Source organism: Pseudochaenichthys georgianus, chromosome 7 (genome assembly GCF_902827115.2).
Source record: "Pseudochaenichthys georgianus chromosome 7, fPseGeo1.2, whole genome shotgun sequence".
Taxonomy (NCBI): Eukaryota; Metazoa; Chordata; class Actinopteri; order Perciformes; family Channichthyidae; genus Pseudochaenichthys; species Pseudochaenichthys georgianus.
Genome location: NC_047509.1, coordinates 41,281,547 through 41,305,072, shown reverse-complemented (window position 1 = coordinate 41,305,072; position 23,526 = coordinate 41,281,547). Strand labels below are relative to the sequence as shown.

The 23,526-nt window shown below is 42.5% G+C and overlaps 1 protein-coding gene across 1 annotated transcript in view; it reads right to left on the bottom strand.

The window, feature by feature from the left end:
- The window catches only part of LOC117448936 (immunoglobulin superfamily member 21-like), an 82,209-nt gene that overhangs the window by 35,072 nt on the left and 23,611 nt on the right, over positions 1–23,526 (bottom strand). Inside the window, exons 2-4 of the mRNA XM_034086229.1 lie at positions 10,426–10,550; positions 6,352–6,473; positions 6,060–6,178 (exon numbers count right to left, since the gene is read on the bottom strand). Of these exons, the coding sequence (XP_033942120.1) occupies positions 6,060–6,178; positions 6,352–6,473; positions 10,426–10,550 (366 nt within the window). The remainder of the gene's footprint in view (positions 1–6,059; positions 6,179–6,351; positions 6,474–10,425; positions 10,551–23,526) is intronic.

Genomic DNA, 23,526 nt, shown 5'->3' with positions numbered 1-23,526 from the left:
TGTAAATATAATGTATGATGTCCTTTATTGTTTTATGTTTCATGTGGAACCTATATGCTGCAGGTCTCCCTTGAAAAAGAGATCTATGATCTCAATGGGAGCAATCTGGTTAAACAAAGGTTTGAAATGAAATTAAATGATTGATGAAAGTAGTAAATCGGTCAGATTTGACCCAAAGACAACAGGAGGGTTAAACTTCATGATACTACCAGAAGTGAATACAGTACATTTGAGTTTGTGTGAGTTTATCAAATTTAGCAGTGATTCCATGTCAGCCACAGCTTGTCACAAACAATCTTACTGATAGTGTATCTAACAAACTTAAACTAGCTTTATTAAATGTCAGGTCTCTGGCAGGAAAAACATTTTTAATCAATGATGTTATCACTGAGCACAATCTTGATTTTATGTTTTTAACGGAAACTTGGATTGAACAAAATAACAGTGCAGCTGTTCTTATCGAATCAACCCCTCCCAACTTTAGTTTTATGAGTCAGGAAAGAATGCATAAGAAAGGGGGTGGAGTTGCTATTTTGTTCAATGATTCCATTCAATGCAGGAAGATCTTATGGGAACTTTGCTTCTTTTGAATATGTGGCCCTTCAGCTGAAATGCTCCTCTCGAGCTCTGTTCATAAATATCTATAGACCACCCAAATACTGTGCAAGCTTTTTTGATGACTTTACTGAACTGCTGTCTATAGTGTGTATTGACTTTGACCGTCTAGTCATTGTTGGTGATTTTAACATACATGTTGACAACCCCCAGGACAGAGGGGCTAAAGAACTGTTTTGTGTTCTTGATAGCTATGGACTGACTCAGCATGTGACGGAGCCCACGCACAATAAGGGGCACACTCTGGACTTAATGATCTCAAAGGGTCTGAATATCTCTAAGGTTGTGGTGACTGATGTTGCGCTCTCTGATCATTCCTGTGTTTTCTTTGAGAGCTCTATTTCTGTTCACAAAAATGTTCAAAAAGAGGTAACCACAAAGCGATATTTAACTGAAAATACTAGGGAAATGTTTACTCAGAATTTTTCTACCACACTTGCCCCTGCTAACATCTCAGTAAATGAGCTAGTAGATCATTTTAATTCAAAAATTAAAAATGTTATAGATGCCATTGCTCCAACTAAGGTAAAGGAAGTGACTGGGAAGAAAATATCTCCATGGAGAAAGGCCATGACCGTGAGAGCAGAAAAAAGAGAGTGTCGAAAAGCTGAACGTAGGTGGCGAAAAACAAATCTCCAGGTTCACTTTGAAATCTATAAAGAGAGACTTGGCCTTTATAATTTGGAATTGAAAAACGCACGACAGTCTATCTTCTCTGACATCATTACCAAAAACAAAAACAATGCACATGCCTAGTTTGCTACCGTCGACAGACTAACTAACCCCCCAGTGTCAGTAGCCTCTGAATTTCTATCCACCAGGGCGTGCAATGATTTTGCCTCCTTTTTCACTGACAAAATTCAGAAAATCAGACAAGCAGTCAGTCAGTCAGCCTCTGCATCAGGTACAGCAAATGTGTTGTCCCTATGTCCACCTAATATCAATTCAAACACCATGACACAATTCCATCAGATTAATGATAAAAACCTAGAGGACATTATACAACTTCTGAAATCCTCCTCCTGCTGCCTTGATATTATTCCAACAGGATTTTTCAAAGATGTTTTTCGTTTTCAGATCTACTTCATATAGTAAACAAATATCTTCACTCAGGTATTTTTCCACAGGCCCTGAAAACTGCAGTCATTAAACCGCTCTTAAAAAAGAATAATATAGATGCTTCAGTAATGAACAATTACAGAACCATATCAAACCTGCCATTTCTAGGTAAAATCATTGAAAAAGTTGTTTTTCAACAGTTGAGTAATTTCTTGCATTTAAATAACTGTTTCGATGTGTTCCAGTCAGGCTTTCGTCCAAACCACAGCACTGAGACTGCTCTTGTAAAGGTCTTCAATGACATCCACTTAAACACAGACAGTGGCAGAACTTCAGTGTTAGTTTTATTAGATCTCAGTGCTGCGTTTGACACTGTTGACCACAACATATTACTCGACCGACTAGAAAACTGGGTGGGACTTTCTAAAACAGTTCTAAATTGGTTTGAATCCTACTTAAAGGACAGAAACAACTTTGTTTCTATTGGTAAATATACATCTGAGTTGACAAATATGACATGTGGGGTACCTCAAGGCTCCATCTTGGGGCCTCTTCTCTTTAACATATACATGCTACCACTGGCTCAGATAATGAAAAACAACAAAATAAGTTATCATAGCTATGCGGATGACACACAAACTTACGTAACAATTTCACCAGGAGACTATGCTCCAATTCAAACACTGAGTAAGTGCATTGAACAAATCAATGACTGGATGTGTCAGAACTTTCTAAAATTAAACAAAGATAAAACTGAGGTAATGGTTTTTGGAGCCAAGGCAGAACGTATAAAAGTTAGCGCTGAGCTTCAGTCTGCAATGTTCAAAACAACAGATAAAGCCAGAAATCTAGGTGTAGTCATGGACTCTGACCTGAGTTTCAACAGTCACATTAAAACAGTTACTAAATCAGCCTACTATCACCTAAAGAACATATCTAGGATTAAAAGACCAATGTCACAGCAGGATTTGGAAAAACTTGTCCATGCTTTTATCTGGCTACGCTTCCCTGCAGTCTCTGGACTTCCTTGCTCTCATTGAGACGTGGATTACTCCATCCAACACATCCACCCCAGCAGCTCTCTCCACAGCATATTCCTTCTCCCATACACCCAGACCCACTGGCAGAGGAGGTGGCACTGGTCTCCTGCTCTCTTCCAAATTGAGCTTTTCCCTCTTCAAGCTACCTAACTTCACTCCTTCCACCTTTGAATTCCATGCCGTCACAGTAACCCATCCTATACAATTAACCATTGTTGTTCTCTACCGTCCACCAGGCGCCTTGGGGGACTTCTTGGAGGAATTAGATCATCTCCTCTCACACATCCCTGAAACTGGTCCTCCCGCTGTAACATGTAACATAACAAACTAATCTCTTCTCATCCTGCACCTGTCCGCCGTAACCTTCGTTCCCTCTCCCCCTCTACCTTTGCCTCATCGGTGCTCTCAGCTCTCCCTTCCTCTCACTCGTTCCAATTGCTGCCTCCAAACTCTGCTGCAGAAACTCTCCTCTCTACTCTCTCATCCTCTCTGGACTCTCTCTGTCCTCTCACATCTCGGCAGGCTCGTCAGTCCCCTCCTGCTCCCTGGCTAAATGATGCACTGCGTGCTAATAGAACCGTCCTTCGGGCAGCAGAGCGGAAATGGTGGAAATCCAAACACCGTGACGACCTCCTAACCTATCAGGCTCTCCTCTCCTCTTTCTCTGCTTCGATCTATCAGGTAAGAAGCACTTTCTTTCAAGATAAGATCCAATCTTCCTATTCCAATCCCAAAAAACTATTTTCCATCTTCTCCTCCCTCCTGGACCCTCCCAAAGCCCCTTCCCCCTCCTCCCTTCAGTCAAGCGACTTTGTTAACCACAAAAAAAGGTTGATGATATTCGCTCTTCTTTTTCTGACTCACCTTTACTCACCGCTGGGTCACCAGACCCTCCTTCCACCCGCACACTAACCTCCTTTTCCCCTCTCTCTCCAAGTGAGGTTCTCACCCTCATTACCTCTGCCCGCCCCACCACCTGTCCTCTCGACCCTATCCCTTCAAACCTCCTTCAGACTATCGCTCCTGATATTCTACCGTTTCTCACCCATTTCATCAACACTTCTCTAACTTCTGGTCTCTTTCCAAACAGTCTCAAGGAGTCAAGAGTAAACCCTCTCCTAAAGAAACCCACTCTCAACCCGTCTGTTATAAACTACAGGTCTGTCTCTCTCCTCCCGTTCCTGTCTAAAACACTTGAACGCGCTGTCTTTAGACAAATCTCCATCAGAACAACCTTCTGGATCCGCACCAGTCTGGTTTCAAGGCAGGTCACTCCACAGAAACTGCCCTCCTTGCTGTCACTGAGGAACTGCACACTGCTAAAGCAGCCTCCCTCTCCTCTGTCATCATCTTTCTGGACCTGTCTGCTGCATTCGACACGGTGAACCATCAGATCCTCCTTCGCACTCTCCAAGAACTTGGAGTTTCAGGCTCTGCACTTTCCCTCCTCACCTCATACCTCAAAGACCGCACCTACAGGGTTACTTGGAGAGGGTCCGAATCCGACCCTTGTCAATTAACTACAGGGGTCCCTCGGGGCTCTGTTCTTGGTCCCCTCCTCTTCTCCCTGTACACAAACTCGCTCAGATCTGTCATTAGCCCGCATGGTTTTTCATACCACTGCTACGCTGACGACACCCAATTAATTCTGTCCATTCCCCGCTCAGAGACCCAGGTCGTCGTCGCACGCATTTCTGCTTATCTAGCTGACATCTCTCAGTGAATGTCTGATCATCACCTCAAGCTCAACCTTGACAAGACTGAACTGCTTTTCCTTCCGGGAAAAGATTGTCCCACTCTTGACCTGACAATCAACATTGGCACCTCTATTGTTTCCCCGACTCAGACTGCAAGGAATCTGGGTGTGACCCTAGATAACAACCTGTCCTTCACTGCAATCATCACTGCTACAACCCGCTGCTGCAGATACACGCTTTACAACATCAGGAGGATGCGTCCCCAGCTGACCCAGAAAGCGATGCAGGTTCTGGTCCAGGCTCTCGTCATCTCACGCCTAGACTACTGCAACTCCCTCCTGGCTGGTCTACCTGCATGTGCCATCCGACCTCTGCAGCTCATCCAGAATGCAGCTGCTCGTCTGGTCTTCAACCTTCCTAAATTCTCCCACACCACGCCGCTCCTCCGCTCCCTCCACTGGCTTCCGGTAACTGCTAGAATCAATTTCAAGACAATCGTACTTGCGTACCATGCTGCGAATGGATCTGGCCCTTCCTACATCCAGGACATGGTTAAACCGTACACCCCAGCACGTGCAATCCGCTCTGCATCAACCAAACGGCATCGCTGCAGCATCGCTGCGAGGGGGACCCAAGTTCCCATCAGCAAAAACACGTGGGTTTACTATCCTGGCTCCAAAATGGTGGAATGAGCTCCCATTGACATCAGGACAGCAGATAGCTTACACACCTTCCGGCGCAGACTGAAAACTCATCTCTTTCGACTCCACTTCGAGCGATAGAACTATTAACAAAGCACTTATATACTAATAAAGGACTGGCTTATCTAAAGCCAGTTGAGTAGCACTTGAAATGTGTTTGCTCTATGAAGCCTGATGTACTTATATGATTCTGTTTTCTTCAAGTTCGTATTTTGTTGGTCGAACGCACTTATTGTAGGTCGCTTTGGATAAAAGCGTCAGCTAAATGCAATGTAATGTAATGTAATGTAATCTTCAGTAGACTGGACTACTGCAATGGTGTCTTCACAGGTCTCACTAAAAAATCTATTAGAAAGCTGCAGCTGATTCAGAACACCGCTGCTCGAGTCCTCACTAACACTAAGAAAGTGGATCACATCACTCCTGTTCTGAAGTCTTTACACTGGCTTCCTGTGTGTCAAAGAATAGATTTCAAAATACTGCTGCTGGTTTATAAAGCTTTGAATGGTTTAGGCCCAAATTACATTTCTGACCTCCTGCTAAATGATGAACCATCCAGATCTCTCAGGTCTTCAGGGACTGGTCAGCTTTCTGTCCCCAGAGTCAGAACTAAACATGGTAAAGCAGCGTTCAGTTATTATGCTCCAAATATCTGGAACAAACTCCCAGAAACCTGCAGGTCCGCTGCAACTCTGACTACTTTTAAATCCAGACTAAAGACTTTTCTTTTTGCCGCTGCTTTTAATTTAACTATTCACATCTTAAACTGCACTGTAATTTTTATCCATATATTTTTTCTTTTAATGTTTATTTTATTATCTTTTCTTTTTAATGACTGATTTTAAATGCCATTTTCTTAATGTCTTTCGTTTTTTGTAAAGCACTTTGAATTGCCTTGTGTTGAAAAGTGCTATATAAATAAACTTGCCTTGCCTTGCCTTACATACCTATGACAGTGAGGGTGATGCTGCTGGAGGCTAGAATCACTCTGCCTGTGGAGCTCCGGTCATAGATCCCCACATGGCACTCATACAGGCCGTCATCCTCCATCTGGACCTCAGGAAGCCTGTTCACGTACACACGTACACACATCATAGAGGGTCTTTATCATTTCCCCTTACAATTTCATCATCTCAGATGTTGAAATGAGATTAGATCATTTTCTGGAGATTAGTTTCCCCCTAAAGCTCTGTCTTTAAAAACACATGTGTTAATATAATACAGCTTGGCTTGTCTCACCGTACAGTGGACTGGTAGACCAGATCCTCAGGTCTGCGGTAGTCCTCCATGTTGGAGTAGTTGGTGTTGTACATGGCATCATAGGTGAATATCTTCTGCTTTGCACTTCCTCCTTCAGTCACCTGAGAGGAAAACCAACATTCATTACCCTCACTGACTCTGAATACAGCAGACCATGTAGACATGAAGTCCAATATTGTGTCTGTGTCGTGGAGCAGCGCAGCAAAATGTTCTGTGAGGTCCTTCTGGAGGACTATCTTTATCTCAGCCTTCCATCAACTGATTTACGGGCATGTCACTACTCTAGATAAACCAACCAGCAAATCATGGCAGTGCTGTTAAAATATTTAAAGTTTTTCCTCTCTGCTTTCAGATGTCATTTTAGGTGAATCGTCGCAGTGTCTCTGGTCCCTCTCACAGTCCCTGCTCTGGGACTACGGCGACCTGTCCAGGGTGTTCTCAGTCAGAATTTGTGAAAAGTATGTTCAACTATGTCTCTTCAAACAGGTATGTGGGGACAACATTTTAACCTGTTAAGCACTTAGCCTGTTTTTCAGGTCTCAGGCTCGAAAATGACATTCCCAGAACAAATGACCATATCTTCCCTTCTAAAAGGGTTAAATTAATAATCTTTGTTCTCAAAGTAATGATAAACCTGTGAGTTGGATGTAGAAAAGTCAGAATCAATATAGATGTTTTTTATTTGAAAGAAAATTCAGATTGAACATAGTAAAAAACTGTAAATTATAGTGTATATTGTTTACTTATAGTGAAAACTACCCTTGGATGATGGTAAGGTAGACTAAAAGCTTTAGGAATCCAAAGTAAAACATATAATAAGTACCCTGTATCAAGATTGCTGCAAAAAAAGTGACATTTGACCTTTTTAGAGAGGTTTAGCAAAAAAAAAACACTTCTGGGGTCATTTGGGTGGATTTTCCATATCTCTGGCCCATTGGTCGATTGTGCTGATTGACATCTCTTTCTAACCGTCAGAGCCAATGGAATCGAGGGAAAGTTCCCCATACACACACAGCTTACCAAATAAGGAGTGAGAGAGATGCGTAGAAAAACCGGAAGCTGCGCTAACCTCTGGTAGCTACCATTAGCAGCTAATTTTTCTTCTCCGATTTTTGCATAAAAATTGAATTATGGATTATCAATACTTTTTTCAAAGTGACAGACACATTGCTATAACCTATGGATTAACCTTCAGCTGCATTTTTTCTCGTTTTAATGCCATTGAACACAACTCGTGTGTTGTCTGTATTTGCTTTGTCACGAGTTCAGATATATCGATCAGTGTAGCCATGGCCGTATCTACCATTGAGGTCACCGAGGTCCGGACCTCTGTAATATTTTCCGAGCTGTGTATAACAAAACTTATGAAATAATTGCACTAAACGGGGTTCTTTGTAGTACTTCCATTTACTGACCATGGGGTGCTGCATAACTACGTAGCCTCGATTAAAGCAAACAGAAGAAGACGACATGTATCAACAAACCACCGCAGCCCGGACTTGTACCGGAGCAGCGGAGGAGTGATGTGTTTCTGTTCCTCAGAGAACATCATATAACCGGCAGATCCTATGTGAACGCACTACGTTAGTCAGTGGACGTCCGACAACATGCACACTAACTTATATTGCAGCTATAGGCTATACTTTGGTTTAAATTGCGTGAATGAACTAGCTAGAGAGCTAAAGTTAATTACGTTCATCCAATGTCAGAAGGATTACCTTTTAACAAATGTTGTAATGCTTTTCTTTCATTTCAATTTGAGTAAACATTGAAGATATAACATTGTATTGTTTTCTTTTTACACTGACTCAGATATAATGGAAAGACTACGTCAGTCGAGGCTCAGCTTTGGTAAGGAAGAGACAGGACAGGCAGAGAGAAAGAGAGAGAGAGAAAGTGATGGAAGTCAGGGAGGAACTGGAGTCACACAAAATAATGTAGGCTTAATAAGCCCATCGTATTTATCTATCTATGTATCTATAACAATAGTCTTCATTTACAATAGGCATACTTTTAAAACATACATACAATAATGTACCTTAAACATACCGTCAGTTTAAATGCTATTTTATTCTGGAAAAAAACGGAAGTTCTCAATACCAAGCTTTTATTCTGAAAATCCTTCATGACGACATCCGGGACTACCGTCCATTAGTATCATTAAAGTGGCTATTGACGCCGTTAACATGTATTACATATAAAGTTATGAAAGAGATAAGGAGGTGAAAAGGCATGTGGAAGTAAGCAATGAATGTAAAATGTCGAAATCCTCTGTTTAACGCGATATCGGACACAGGAGAACGAGGGGGGAAGTCCCCTACGTCACTACAGCTCACAGAGAGGAGGAGCGAACAGCCAGCAAGCGGGAAAGACGAAGGCTTGTGAGCTCTCTTCTGCACGGCCACGACTGGGAGAGGAAGGCTGCAGCCTTTCTCTTCTGACTGAACAATATCCTGTTTGTAACATTACTGCGCTATATTTTTAATTAAAGTACAATTTGAACCTTCTCAGAGACTCCATTTAGTCTCCTTTTTAAGCTTCTCTCCTGGACGCGAGAAAAACGAACATAGTTAACAGTATCGAAAAATAATCGGAATCGCAATTCTTGACTTGGTATCGGTATCGAAACCAAAATGTTGGTATCGTGACAACACTAGTGTAGCTAGAGTTCTGTGCTAACGGCCTTAAGATTGTTTTTGCTCGTAGCTAATTCAGAGGCTCGGCGCTAGCTTTGTGGGTTTAAAAAAAAAAAAGGAAAAAAAAGATCAGTTAGCTGAGTTTCCTCCCGTTACATGGATATAAAACATTCATAGTTTGTAGAATATTAAGATGTCCTCAGACGCTGTTTCCTGCAGATGACGCGTTTTTCCCCCCGGTATCGGGGGTGCGGTGTAGAAGAGGTACACAAAGTTTACTATGGTATAAGAGACTGAGCGGCTCTAATACAGATTGGGATATAAATATACACTATATATAAGTGTGTCACTTATTTAGCCAAGATTAAGAGTCTTTGAGTCATATGAGTCACCAAGAGCGTAGAAATCCTACCGGTGAAACAGGAGCACATAGTCTCCAACTTCAAATCAATTCAAATTTTAGAGCTACTAGTGAGGGCGGCAGTCCACTGTTTGTGTATTTGTAATTTGTCATTTGTCACTTGAGATTTACATTTCACGAGCATATTAAACTAACGTTACATTAACCTCCGCTACACAAACATGATCTAACAACGTTTGTGTGTTAATGCTTGATTATTGCAGTATTTGGCTTCTTACACTTGACTGGGTGAAGTTGTCAAATTATCTGTGCACAGTATGCATCTACGTTATCACAAACAGAGCTGACACTCACTGAGTCTGAAAACTATGACGAGTCCGAAACCGTTTGCTGTTTCGAGCTGTGTGGAGTAATCCACTAATTCAGTCAGCTCTCCGAATCTGAGTCTGCTGTTGACCCGTGCATGATGAGTCTGGATCTCTGGATCTGCTACGGTTACGGCTCAGAGTCCGCACGAGTCTGCTAAGTTTTTCACAGTGAGGGCAGTTCCTTTGATTCAGTCAGTCAGGATTTGCGAATCTGAGTCTGCTGTTGACTTGTGCATGATGAGTCTGGATCTCTGGATCTGCTACGCTTACGGCTCCTCTGAGTCTGCACGAGTCTGCAGGAAGTTTCACTGATCCGCGTCCCCTGAGCCAAACGATAACTTCTGGCAGCTATCCTACATGCTAAAGGCTAGGCAGATGGACTGGGGTACGTTGTCATGTGATTTTACATGTTATAAGGAGAGTAGAGAGTGAAGCAATTTATAGTTTTAATTTGTACGTCACCAGGTGTAGGACTCAAAGGACTCGGGTTAATGGAGAGGAGAGACTCGTCACTCCCAGGTCATTACTAGGATCCGGGTTAATGATCCGGATGAATTAGGACACACCCATCTCTACTTGTTACATTTGCGATTCCTGTTCTTTATAACAACAGGAGGCATATATGTTTACATTTTTTTATTTTGGAGCATGTATAAGTCATTCGTGCACACACATTATTTGAAATCACCTGTGTGCTCACCCGAAACCACACAATCTCTCTGAGGTTGCCGTCTGTTTGGAAGTTGCACTTTAGTGTGACTGTGTCTCCGATTACCACAGGAGGATGTGGTGCAATGGAAACATTTAAATAACCTGAAAAGAGAACAAAGAGTATTATTTATTGTTATTATCACATCATGATCATCTGGTAATGAACATATTATGATGAAGCTTTTTATAAAACACTGAACGGCTTGTTGTTTTTGATGCATAAATTAGTGAGACGGCTAAAGGAAACAATTTTAGTTACTGGCTATAGCGTTTATTCTGTCCAGGAAAGACCTAAGGGGTGTGTTACTCAAAAGAATTACATACAAATAGGATACATGTGTGAAGCAAATGAACAATATCGATTCCAGTAGGACGAAACTGGGCTGATCTCAGTTGTATCTCAGTAGTATCACAGTAGCTACAGTAGAAATGGCAATGAAAATGTTAGGTCTCTAATGGCGCATTTCCACTGCAGGGCCTCACGCTGCTTAGTACGGTATAGTTAGGCCTTGGTAGGCCAGGCTCACTTTATGCTGCGTTTCCATTACAGTTTAGGAACTGGGGTAGTAACTATAGTAACGCAGTGTAGGCAGAGCCGTGACGTCATCTTCAATGCGAAACACAAAACCAACATCAGCCGTTAGCTGTTAGCCCTCAGAGCTCACAGCTCCTCATATTTGTTCAGAAACTAGACACAAGTACACAAGTACAAACCACAGACTGTCTGTGTCATGGTGAATACAGTCGCTGGTTTATATTTATACCGTTGTTGTGAGTGTGGACGGTCGGAGCATATACTGCGTTAGCTTAGCCTATTTCCATTCAGAAAACACGCATTTTAAAATGGTTTTTCACCTGCTGTCTGTCTGCAGACTTGTCAAAGCATTAATTCATGGTTTTTACTAACCGATATCAGTATGTTACTTCGGCATCATTTTGAAACATGTATTACAATTCAATCACGGTAAAATATGTTCATTTTGTTGTAGTTGCCAGCGATTCTCTCACTAGTTTAGCATACTCAGCCCGGTTGTTGGCCCGGAAAGAACCTGTGTGTAAAGGATGCTTGCCTTGTATGCTTTTAGGAGGATACTGTATTGCATTTTCTAGACAAAATTGTTAAGGTTTACCCTAACTACAAGCCATGATTTTCCAAGCAAGTCTAAAATGACTGTAGAAAAATAAAGAGGCATAAAGTTGAAGAATGATCTTGCAGCTGGGATCAAGAGATTTAAGAGAAACAAGATGTTAAATAAGGAAATGCAACGCAGGATAAGACCAGTATGTATACAGTATGTATGTGAAATGTGTATGTACATGAACTCAGAAATAGTCTCTTGTCACCACAGTTATTAACTGCTCTCTGTCCACTGGCTTCGTCCCCCCTGCTCTGAAACTTGCTGCTGTCACTCCCGTACTAAAAAAACCTGGCTCCTTCAATAACAACTTCAAAAATGTATTTATCGTTTCATTTTGGAAATAAAAGTTTCATATTCTGAAAGCCAAGACTTTGTTTATTTAAAATCAAACAAAACACCCGAAACCCGAAAAACTATTTTTTGAAATTTTGAAATCAGTCAGAAGTTGCGACTTCTGACTGATTTCGATAGAGCGGGTCAAAAATATGCATGAATAAAAACAAAACAAAAATTAAATAGGTGAAAGATAAACTTTAAAAACTTGTTGAGAGCTAAAACTAATCTTTGCTGCTGCCAAGAGGAGAAGTGGGTGGGAGGGTGAGAGGGTGAGAGGCTGGTTCAGGAGCCCAGACACACTCACAACTATAAATGAACCAAAAATAAATAAAAAATAAATAAATAAACAACTTTCAATTTTTCTTTTTATATTGGATACGGTATGTATTGGTTATGGCCATGTTTTATGATTATTTAAATGTATACAGTTCTGTTTCATATGGGTGTTTCCATAGATCTCTCTTTATTTTCCCCTCAAAGTGCACCAGATTGATGCTTTGAACTCCAACATTTAAAAAGAAAATCTTCCCGGGGGAGCATGCCCCCGTACCCCCCTAGAGGATTTGAGGTCCACCTCCAAAATATGTTCACATGGATAGGTTCCCAAATACATTTGCACATTTTTTTAAAATAGTAACCCCTGTCCATATGTTTATTATTGGGTAGTAGATGTAAACTATAGGGCTATCACTATGGGCAGCAACACTGTAAATATTCACAAATAAATCCAGCAAAATGGGACAAAAAAAACAACTGGTAGTGGCCTGGCTGGGTGTATAATTCCCGGCCTGACTTATTGTCCCAGTCCGGCCGTGTTGTCAACCCATTGTCAACTGTAACCTTGGCATCATTCTCAACCCCACCCTCACTTTCCTCCCTCATGTTAACCAGGTCACAAAAAACGCCTTTTTCCACTAAAGAACATCGCCCGCATCAGACCCTCCCTCTCATCACAGACCCTCCCTCTCATTCACCGCTGCTGAAACTCTGATCCATGCCTTCACGTATGATGGCGCCCTACGTGGCTGAAGTATTTACGTGGTCCTCCCGACAGCAACGTTGTTTGTTGTTTATTATGGTCGTAATTTGTGTCATTAATGCTAAGTTTTTGCACGCAACAGTGAGATACAATAGAGATGCACTTCTGGCAGAGCTCAACATGAGCTCACTTATAGCTTATCGGACTTCGACTTCCTACTACGTTGGGACCCCGCAAACTTCAGCCGGGAAGGCCCAACAGCACCGATCACGGGTGAGCAGTTGGGGTTTACCCCAAAGAGATACTGAACTGCAGGACGATTTGGCAATCACCAGTTCTCCCCCAGCTGGCAAGCTCTACCCCTCGGATAACCGGTCCATGTGGATTGCCTCTTTCTGGCTCTTGCATTACGGACGTTGCGGCCCTGCCGGGCTTCCTCCGCAACCACCCAGACCGCAGGAAGCTAAAGGACGCCTTGGCTATTGCTAACTTTCCCAGAGCCATCAGGCTAGCCCTTCTGCCAACAGGATTATTTGGATGGCCTCTTTTCTGGCTTTTGGCTCATTGTGAGTACCCTCTAGCGAAGTATTTGCACGGACATCACGGACCCACTCTAAACTAGGGCTGGGCGATATGGTCTGCCAGGTCAGAACCAGATGCCTTGTTTTTTTGTCTGCGGCCAAGACTTGTGAGATAGCTCGCTCCTGCTCCAGCACTCGCTCAATCATTTTGGCTCGGGAGCCCCACCTGGTAGGAGACTCACTGATCAGCTGGTGTGTGCTGTGACAAGATCTCTCCTCTTTTTCCAGCTGAATGAGAAACTGCTCACTACCTTCTTACAAACACCAAAAGCATGATCGATGCGCGAGTCTTTCATGCTTCTCTCTGACAATATAGAAAAAGAAACAGAAATCCAACAATTCAGTCAATCAGCGTGGAGTTGGCACCCATAATATTTTTGGAAAATATGTTTTAAATACAGAACAGTGCAAAAGTTATAGGCACATGTAATAACAAAAGAGTTAACTGAGAATTCTTAAAAAAATTATTAAATAAATGGTTACAAAATACCAAAAATAATTACCATGACTGAGTAGGTTAATCTACTGAAACTAATACAGAAAGAAAAAACCTTTGCAGAGTAATGTTTTTACTAATCAGTCCTAAATCTCAGTCCGATTTTAATTCAACTTTGGCCATTCAAAAAACCACCGTGGGGGGGTGCTAGTGGATCGCCGGAGTTGTATTAGATTTACATTAACATGCTTATTGTAGTGGTAAGTGCACTTCCTTGCGGCCTGTAGCACCATCCTTGATGGAGCATATGTATATTTTACTCACCCTCAGTTGCGCGCTACTAAAGAGACGCGCTACTATGGAAACCAAACAATGGTGTAGCTGTATTAAAGTCAGAGTGGAAACAGTACTGAGTAAATCTGATTATGTCAGAAATGCGGGAGAAATATGACCCCGGGAGGAACCCGGGAGAGGGCAATGAAATCGGGAGTCTCCCGCGAAAATCGGGAGGGTTGACAAGTATGGTTGTAACATCGCTGATATTAAAAAAATAAAACAGGCAGACAGATAGCCTACTCACCAATTGCGAGGTGCAGCCGGTGGCCAAAACATTGCAGTCATTTCCACTTATTGAGGCTCACAGCTTTGACGATGTTACTCCCGTTATCTGTGGTGATACACACCTGACGAGCCTCTGGTAAGTTCCATGACAGGAGAGCCTCTTGTAAACCTTGCACTATTATCTCGCCTGTGTGATCCTCCGGGAAAAAGGACGTTTGGAGGCATGCACTCTTCAACTCCCAGTTGTCGACGTAATGAACGGTCAAGCTGAGATATGGCTCACAGGTTCTACTGGACCACAAATCTGTAGTCGTAGAGAAGTGGGTCACATTTGTAAACTGGTTTGTCACTTTTTCTCTGACTTCAACGTACAAGGCTGGCAGAGCTTTCTCCGCAAAATATTTTCGACCAGGCAAGTTATACTTTGGGTCAAGTGTCTTCACGAGTTTTTGAAAACCCGGCTTTTCTACCACACTGACTGGGGCCATGTCTTTGGCAATGTATTGAATCACTGCAGCCGTTATTTCTATCCATTTTGAACTTTTTTTGTCATACGGGACTGATTTCGAAAAAGAAGAAGCCAGAGTAATTTGTATCTTGGCTGGTTGCTTAGGCGTTTGTGTGGGACCAGATATTGACATTCTGAGTTTAACACACTCTTCATTTTGTAGTGGATGATGGATTTTTAAGATGTTGGAACAAATTTGAGGTACTACTACCTTTGGCGGCAACGGATTTTCTGCCTATTTTACAGATTACCGTTGTTTGAGAAACGTCATCCTTATGGAAACCAAACCACCACCAAATTACAGACCCAGTGCTGTTCTTTTTTGGAACAAGTTCGTCAGTCTCGGCACCTCTATCTTCCATAGTCGTTCCTTCTTTAAATTAACATGTTGTGCTAAGGTTTAAACTAGCTAACCTTTCTTTCGCTCTCCTCAAAACAAATGCCTCTCTGTCACTGTGTGTGTGTGTGTAATGTTTGTGTGCAAGTTGGGCGGGGCCTGCGTGTGTGCCTGCTAGGGTTGGGTATCGTTTGAATTTCCACGATTCTGATTCCGATTCTACTTTTCGATTCCGGTTCTTAACGGTTCTCAATTCCGATTCTTTGAGGGGCAGGGTAAAAAAATGATACATGCTTCTTCCACCAAAAAAATTACATTTATTCGAGAAACTTTTACACAGGTTAGTTTACAGTAATATTCACATTAATTAATCTGTTTATATTCACTGCTATGTAACTGTAAACTGAGAACCACTGAAGCTACAACAGTGCAACAGTCCAACTTTTAAAGAACAGTTTTTGTTGTTCTCAGGCATACCGGGAAGAAATGTTTGAACATTTTAAAGTAAATTGCTTCAATCTGGTGCACTTTAAGCAGAATTACTAGAGACTAGATCAACCTCAACCTTGACAAGACTGAACTGCTTTTCCTTCCGGGAAAAGATTGTCCCACTCTTGACCTGACTATCAACATCGGCACCTCTGTTGTTTCCCCGACCCAGACTGCAAGGAATCTGGGTGTGACCCTAGATAACAACCTGTCCTTCACTGCAAACATCGCTGCTGCAACCCGCTGCTGCAGATACACGCTTTACAACATCAGGAAGATACGTCCCCAGCTGACCCAGAAAGCCACGCAGGTTCTGGTCCAGGCTTTCGTCACCTCACGCCTAGACTACTGCAACTCCTTCCTGGCTGGTCTACCTGCATGTGCCATCCGACCTCTGCAGCTCATCCAGAATGCAGCGGCTCGTCTGGTCTTCAACCTTCCAACATTTTCCCACACCACTCTGCTCCTCCGCTCCCTTCACTACGATGCTGCGAATGGATCTGGCCCTTCCTACATCCAGGACATGGTTAAACTGTACACCCCAGCACGTGCACTCCGCTCTGCATCAGCCACACGACTCGCTGCACCCTCGCTGCGAGGGGGACCCAAGTTCCCAGCAGCAAAAACACGTGGGTTTGCTATCCTGGCTCCAAAATGGTGGAATGAGCTCTCCATTGACATCAGGACAGCAGAAAGCTTACACACCTTCCGGCGCAGACTGAAAACTCATCTCTTTTGACTCCACCTCGAGCGATAGAATTACTAACAAAGCACTGCTTACAAAGCACTTATATACTAATAAAGGACTGGCTTATATATAGCCAGTTGAGTAGCACTTGAAATGATTGGCTCTATGAAACCTGATGTACTTATACGATTCTGTTTTCTTCAAGGTTGTGTCTTCCTGGTCGAATGTACTTATTGTAAGTCGCTTTGGATAAAAGCGTCAGCTAAATGCAATGTAATGTAATGTAATGGGGTACAACTCTAAACACCCATATGAAAAAGATCGGTTTACATTTTAATAATTAAATAAGTATGTGAACATACATAACCAATAACCTACCATAGCCAATAACAAATACATGTAACGTATTTTATTTTTGTTTTTCATTCATATCTTGTTTTATTTATGCATATTTTTGTATCTCTCCAGTTTAAATCGATATGTCTGGTTTACTGTCCTATAGTATACATTGGAATGATTTCAAACCTGTTTTATCCCAATAATTATAAAGGAGTGCCTTGGAAATATGTGTTTACATAAATTGTGATCAAAACGTTTGAGACCCACTGAGATAACTTAGACTAAAGTGAACTATCTAAACACTCAGAGTCCTTTACCTCACTGAGCTGAAGTTATCAGCCACTCAGTCTGACTGGAGAGGACTCTCCCTCCACATCATTGTAGAAACATCTTCTTCCGTTAGAGCAGCTAGCACCAGATGCTAATAATAACAGCGCGTACCGGTGCACCCTCCCTTTCTCCCTCCCTCCCTCGCTCGCTCACTCGCACTTTGGCTGTGAGCTGCGGATGCCAGATAAGCCAACATCCCCCATTTTCATCACTTACAGCGCCCATTGTACAGGGCAAATGAAAAGTGTAACTGGGATGAAAAGGGTGTTACATTTACTTAATTATGAATGTTTTTACATCAAGGCCGAAAATTAGGATGAGCCCCAACGGTCAAACCATTTATTTTTCTCCCAGAGCTGCCAGCGCAGCGCCTCCACCGATCTGGCACCCTAGGCGAACATGGTTACGCTGGTACAACGCTACATTAATTCCCGCCCCGCCGCAATCATACAGTAGGCTACGGAGAGCGACGAGAAACATTTCCTCAGGCATCGAAAAGTGGAACCGAAATTCACATTACTAAATGATGCCGTTGATTTGAAATGTTCTCGGTACCCAACCCTAGTGCCTGCGTGTGTGACTGTGTCTATGAGGGAGAAAGGAAAGCTCATTTTGGCCGCGGCGGGAAACTGATTTGACAACATATTACTCGATGTTCACGATGTGGTCATTTACGACATCGCATGTAGTGCAATCCACAATGTATCGTGTAAACTCGATATATCGCCCAGCCCTACTCTAAACGCCATACCATTTTAACAAGGTCTTTGAAATTGTTTGTTTTTATACTGTGTTTATTGTGCCTGTCTTCTTTTAACTGTTTTCCTTTTCTTTAAAAATAAATATATTACTGTAAGCCTCTACGGTGGTACATCCTTGCACCTTAGTATATTTCACCTCGACGAGGCAGCTCGCCGGGGATCTCCACCCTCCGGTATGGGCAGGAAAGTACAGATTGTAACCTCCTTCATCAAACCAGCAGCTCCCAACAGTAACATTTTAAACCTGGTGGAAGAAAACACAAATGTGGATGCAGCGTAATTTGGATATCCTTAGGACTCATTACACTGACCTCCTCAAGGACCTCAGTTCGAGCCTGGTCCCTTTTAAGAGGGATGCTTTTAACAGGGCCATTAATTAGGCTCGTAAGACCATAAGAAGCACCCCCTCATCCATTTCTGCCTGGCACTCCCTGTTAAACACCTCAGACCCCCACCCACCTACCCTTCCTCTTGACATCACCAACCCTACCTCTTTTCCACCACTACCACTGCCACAGAGATCTCAAACCTCTCGACGACTTTGCTCCACCCCCCCTAGTCTTCCCAATACCCTTACTTTACTTTCACGCACAACCACTATCCCCTCTCTTCCTCCTTTAACACTCCCTCCCAGGCCCACTAACCTTAACCCTAGCCCCCTTCATGGGACACCAACCCCCCCGCCAATCTTGATACTTACCTGCCCCCCCTTAGTTGCATATATCCCCCTAACACGGGCCCCTCCACCAATCAGTGGAGCGACCCCCCCACTTTCAGTTACACCCACCCCTCCAACAACTATTGGATCTGGGTGCCCCACTTTAACTGTACCTGTCCCCCGCCTTAGCCAACGCCATCCTATCCCGGCAGGACCTGCTAAACGTGGTAGAGTCACAATAGCCATTAGCCACACTTCTATCTACAGCTGCTCCTCCCCCTCCAACTGGACCCCAGAATCCCTCTATTCCCCTGATTTGTTTGGGCTCTCTGAGTTAAATCTCCCCCATCACAATTCCCTAGGTTCCCCCCAGCCTATCCGGCCACCATTAGGTGTTATCTCACTGGTCCCCCTCCCTAGCCCATTATATTCCACCCCGGCAAGACCCACAACATTTCTCAGAGTTAATTTAAAGCCACTAGCTTTTGACTCCGACGGGAATCCCATCACCCCAGGACCTACAGACCACCCGCAACCCATTAGTGCAGTGGTTCTCAAATGGGGGTACGCGGACCCCTAGGGGTACGTTGGAGTACTGCAGGGGGTACGTGAGATTTATTTTATATTAATGAAAAAAATACGTAATTAATGCATTTAAACAAACTACTAATAGTAGATTAACTACTTTCTTCAAAAGTTTACAGTAATTCTGGATAATAAAATGGGAACAATAAACGGGGTGCTCTCTTTTCCTCTCCTGACAGCTCGTCAGGCTCGTGCAGCTCGCTGGACCTGTAATAAGTGACCCGACGGCCGACAGTAAAGGATGCATATATGTATAACTAGTTTAGCTAGTTCCAGAGTAGATAAACTAGCTAAGTGTGTTAGGTCTAACTCTTAGTGTATTTTGGTCCGCTCACCGGTCCGTCACAGCGGACGGAGCTGTGATCATGCAGAGCTGCGTGTTCTGCGTCAGCAGCAGCAGCTGATCTGATCTCTGATCTCTCTCTCTCTCGCGTCCGGTTAGACTTCACTCGGTTTATGTCCAAATCTATCAGATCTAGCTAGTTCTAGTTAATGATATGACTGCCTGCTTATCAAAGGACCTAAACAATAAGCGTTGCTTGGCAACGGTGTGTGGCCGCAAAGTGGGGTCAAAATCCCATGCTCATAAAATGCTCATATATCTTTTTCTCTTCATTCTCCCAAAATAAATAAATATACTAATCTTAGGAAAAGTATAAGGAAGTTTGAGCAGTGTGGGTTTTATATTAACAGAGTTTCACATATTTCAAAACGAGAAGTGTAATAGCTGCAGTTGCCTCCCTGTCAGAATGACAAAGGTCCTCAGTGAAGCACAAGCCCATATTTCTCACTACATTGTAAGTACAACTTATTAAAAAGATCAGTTCAATGCAACTAATGTCATCATAGTGTTATTGCATGATGTTCAAATTGGTTTGCCATGAATTTAGTGATGGATTGTAAACATTTGAAATGTAGCATTTAAGTGTTTCTCAGTTACAATGTTGTTGTTTTAATAAATCAGACACTGATGGTGAAAGGCTGTACTCTACCTCTTTATATAGGCATTTTTTCCCTAACAATTTTGTTGCGCTGATCACGGGGTACTTGGCTGAATTCTTTTTTTCAAAGGGGGTACATGATTGAAAAAAGTTTGCAGTGCTATTTTTTAACTAAACATAAACATTATCCATTTCTTGACTGCTGGTGATGACATTGTTGTCAGCTGCTGATACTGCTGCTGCTGCAGCTTGTTGCGCCTGCTTCGAGGACAATAACTTTCTAATATCCTTAACAGGCCAGGGGTACTCAAATACAAATCTTAAAGGTCCGAAATAAATGTTTCAATAAGACAAAGGTCCGTTTATTACGGTCATTCAAACTTTTAAACAATTGCAACAAGATTCTTAACACGAGGTTGCAAAAACAAAAATAATCTGTATGCAGCAGTTTTCATTGTTATTGTGTCTGTGCTTGATCCCTCAGAGTCACAGTGTAAGAAGTGCACAGTTATGAATAAAGGCAGCTGCACTCTTTTTCATTCAGCATTCCCATTATTGCTTTATAAATGTCTTGCCCCCTTGTGTGTTCACTGAGGTTCGTCAGGTCCAACACATCTTCAACAAACTCCCCCTTTGCCTCATCATAAAAACTCACAAACACCAGCAACTGAGCAATGTCAGTGGTGTCAGTGGATTCATCCACAGCTAAGGAAATGCACTGTGCATTTTTTATTCCATCACAAAGCTGATTAATCAAATCACCAGCAAGTATTTATGTTCTTCTGGTTGCTGTGGAATCTGAGAGGGGGATTTGCTTGATTTGACCTGTTATTTCCTCTTTGTGTTTGCCTTCAACATGGTCTCCATCACTTCAGTCATGCATTCTTTTATACTTCAGTTATTATCCAGTGGAATGTCCTTACCTACTAACCTAGTTAAATCAAAGTGGTTACTTTTTTTTGGCTGGGCAGTGTAGTTTTACACACCGTCTTATTTGACTTTCTCAGGACTTAAAACTGTTTTTTCGGAGCACACCACCTCAAAGAAAAAAATATATTTACACACGTAAGGTCATCATCTTAATAGTTTTGTATGCTCATCCGTGAGCAGAGCATCACGTTGACATGTATTACAGCTGAATGCGGCGATTACCATTTTGTTCAGCAAAACGCCTCACAAACGTATTAAGATCAACAGCTTTAGTGCGTTTTGATTCAATGCTGAGTACAGCCAAACTGACAGTCTCTTCTCTGTCAGTGTAGACCGCAAATACCTCATCCCTTCAGTGCTTGGGTCCGAATGCTTCTCGTTTTGCACCGTCCCGTTCAAATGAAATCGCCGCCAATCATATGTCCACGCTCGCGCCAGGACCGGGGGAGGGGTTACATGACGTGCATCTTGTGCTGCATTCACTTGCACTCGGACATTAGAGACTTTCTCTCATAAATATCCGATGAGCGCTGTTTGCAGTCTATGGACATAGTGGATCATTTTGACTCGTTGCGTTGTGGCGATGTCTCGCAGATAACACAGATAATACATATGAAAAGTATAATTTGCTCAGAGTCCAGAGACAGTTGTGGTTCGGTCCGGATCCGGACCGGAGTCCGTACTTTGAGGATGCCTGGTATAGGCTATTAGCTTAAAACTCGTCAGGCACTAGGAAGGATCACTTCTTCTTCAGGGCAGGATACGCAGTACGCAGGCTAATGTCCCACAGTGGCTGCCTCTCTGGTGGACTCCGGTACTGCACATTACTCCCGAGACGTTTAAAAAAAATATATATATATATATAATATAAATATATATATATATATATATTTTTTTAAGTGAAACATCCAGGGCTTTTCAGAAAACATCCGGGGCTTGAGCCCAAGTAGCCACCCCCTAGCGCCGCCACTGCTCCCCAACCTAAAAACCTCTCCTCCAAACTATAAGCTGTTCCCTTCCCATATATCCTTCACTTTTCCCTCCCTTCAGGCTAACCCTGCTCTTCCTCCCATCCTAACCCTAACACCCAGGGCCGGCCCTTCCCACTGTCAAACTAGGCGGTCGCCTAGGGCGCCAGATCTGGAGGGGCGCTGCGATGCACAATTAAAAAATTTTTTTATTTATTCTGCCTAATTGTATGCCCTTGATGTAATACGTGAATATATGAAGGTAGATATGGTGCAAAATGCGAGAGCCTTTAAAACCTGATGTGAGCACTTGCAGAAAAAAAATCTGAGCTTGTGTGCATACATTTACACTTGTATAAAATATCCACGTAACTGAACCAAATTTACACTTGTATAAAATATCCACGTAACTGTGAACCAAATGTACACTTGTATAACATATCCACGTAACTGTGAACCAAATGTACACTTGTATAAAATATCCATGTAACTGTGAACCAAATTTGAAGTCACAGAAGAAAAAAAAAAGTTTTGTAGATTGTAGAAAAAAAATGAACTTAGTGATGAAATGCAACTGCAACTTGGTTATTACAACCTCTCAAATCAGTCATTACAACTTGACGAATCTGCTCTGTGGCAGTATAAATCGACGAATCTGCAGTCTTGACTTTTGCTACACTTCTTGTGATACATGTGTCGCAAAAGTAATTTTCACCTGTAGATGTGGGGGGAGGGAGGGGGGTTGGAGCGAAGGGGCGGAGCTATCAGAACGACGAGGCTCGGGTCAGTCACACAGCCACAGTCAGGTCGTACCGGATGACTGCGGGGCTAACGGTTCGTGTCGCTACCATTCCGCTGACATGGCGCGTCAATCAACGGTAAGTTTTGCCCATTACTTGCCCAGTATTACTTTGAATATTATTATTGTGATTGAGGATTAAATCCGCTTTGAAGACCACCGTTTTATATCGTGCAGTTTAGTGCCAAAATAACGTCAGATAGCCAGCTAACGCTAGCTTTGTTGAGTTTATGCTAGCTAAACAAGTAGTGGTTGTAGTCTACAGTAGTAATTCATATATTATATAGCCTACTGCTTTGGCACTAACGGTTGATAACCGTTTTTGAAAATAAAACCTATTGAACTGTACTGAAATAATGACACGTTTTATAATTGTCTTGGGCTCCTGCTGTGTTTTTAAAGCCTTTGTAAATTATCCATGCTATTTTCTATTTAGCTAACGTCAAAGTAGTGTATGTGAAATCAACCTCACAATAAGATGTGTGTATATTACAATTATTAATGTCATATTTCAAGATGATTACTGTACTTAGATATTACAATATGGTTGGTTGAGCTGGAGTTCATTATTGAGCTTACACGTTAACATCAGTCATACTGTATCTGAAGAACAAACCCAAACCTTGTTGTTTTTATTAATTGTATAACCAAATTGATATCAAATAAACAGTAAGCATTGGTAACACAACTTCCAAAGTTACAGTAAAATAAAA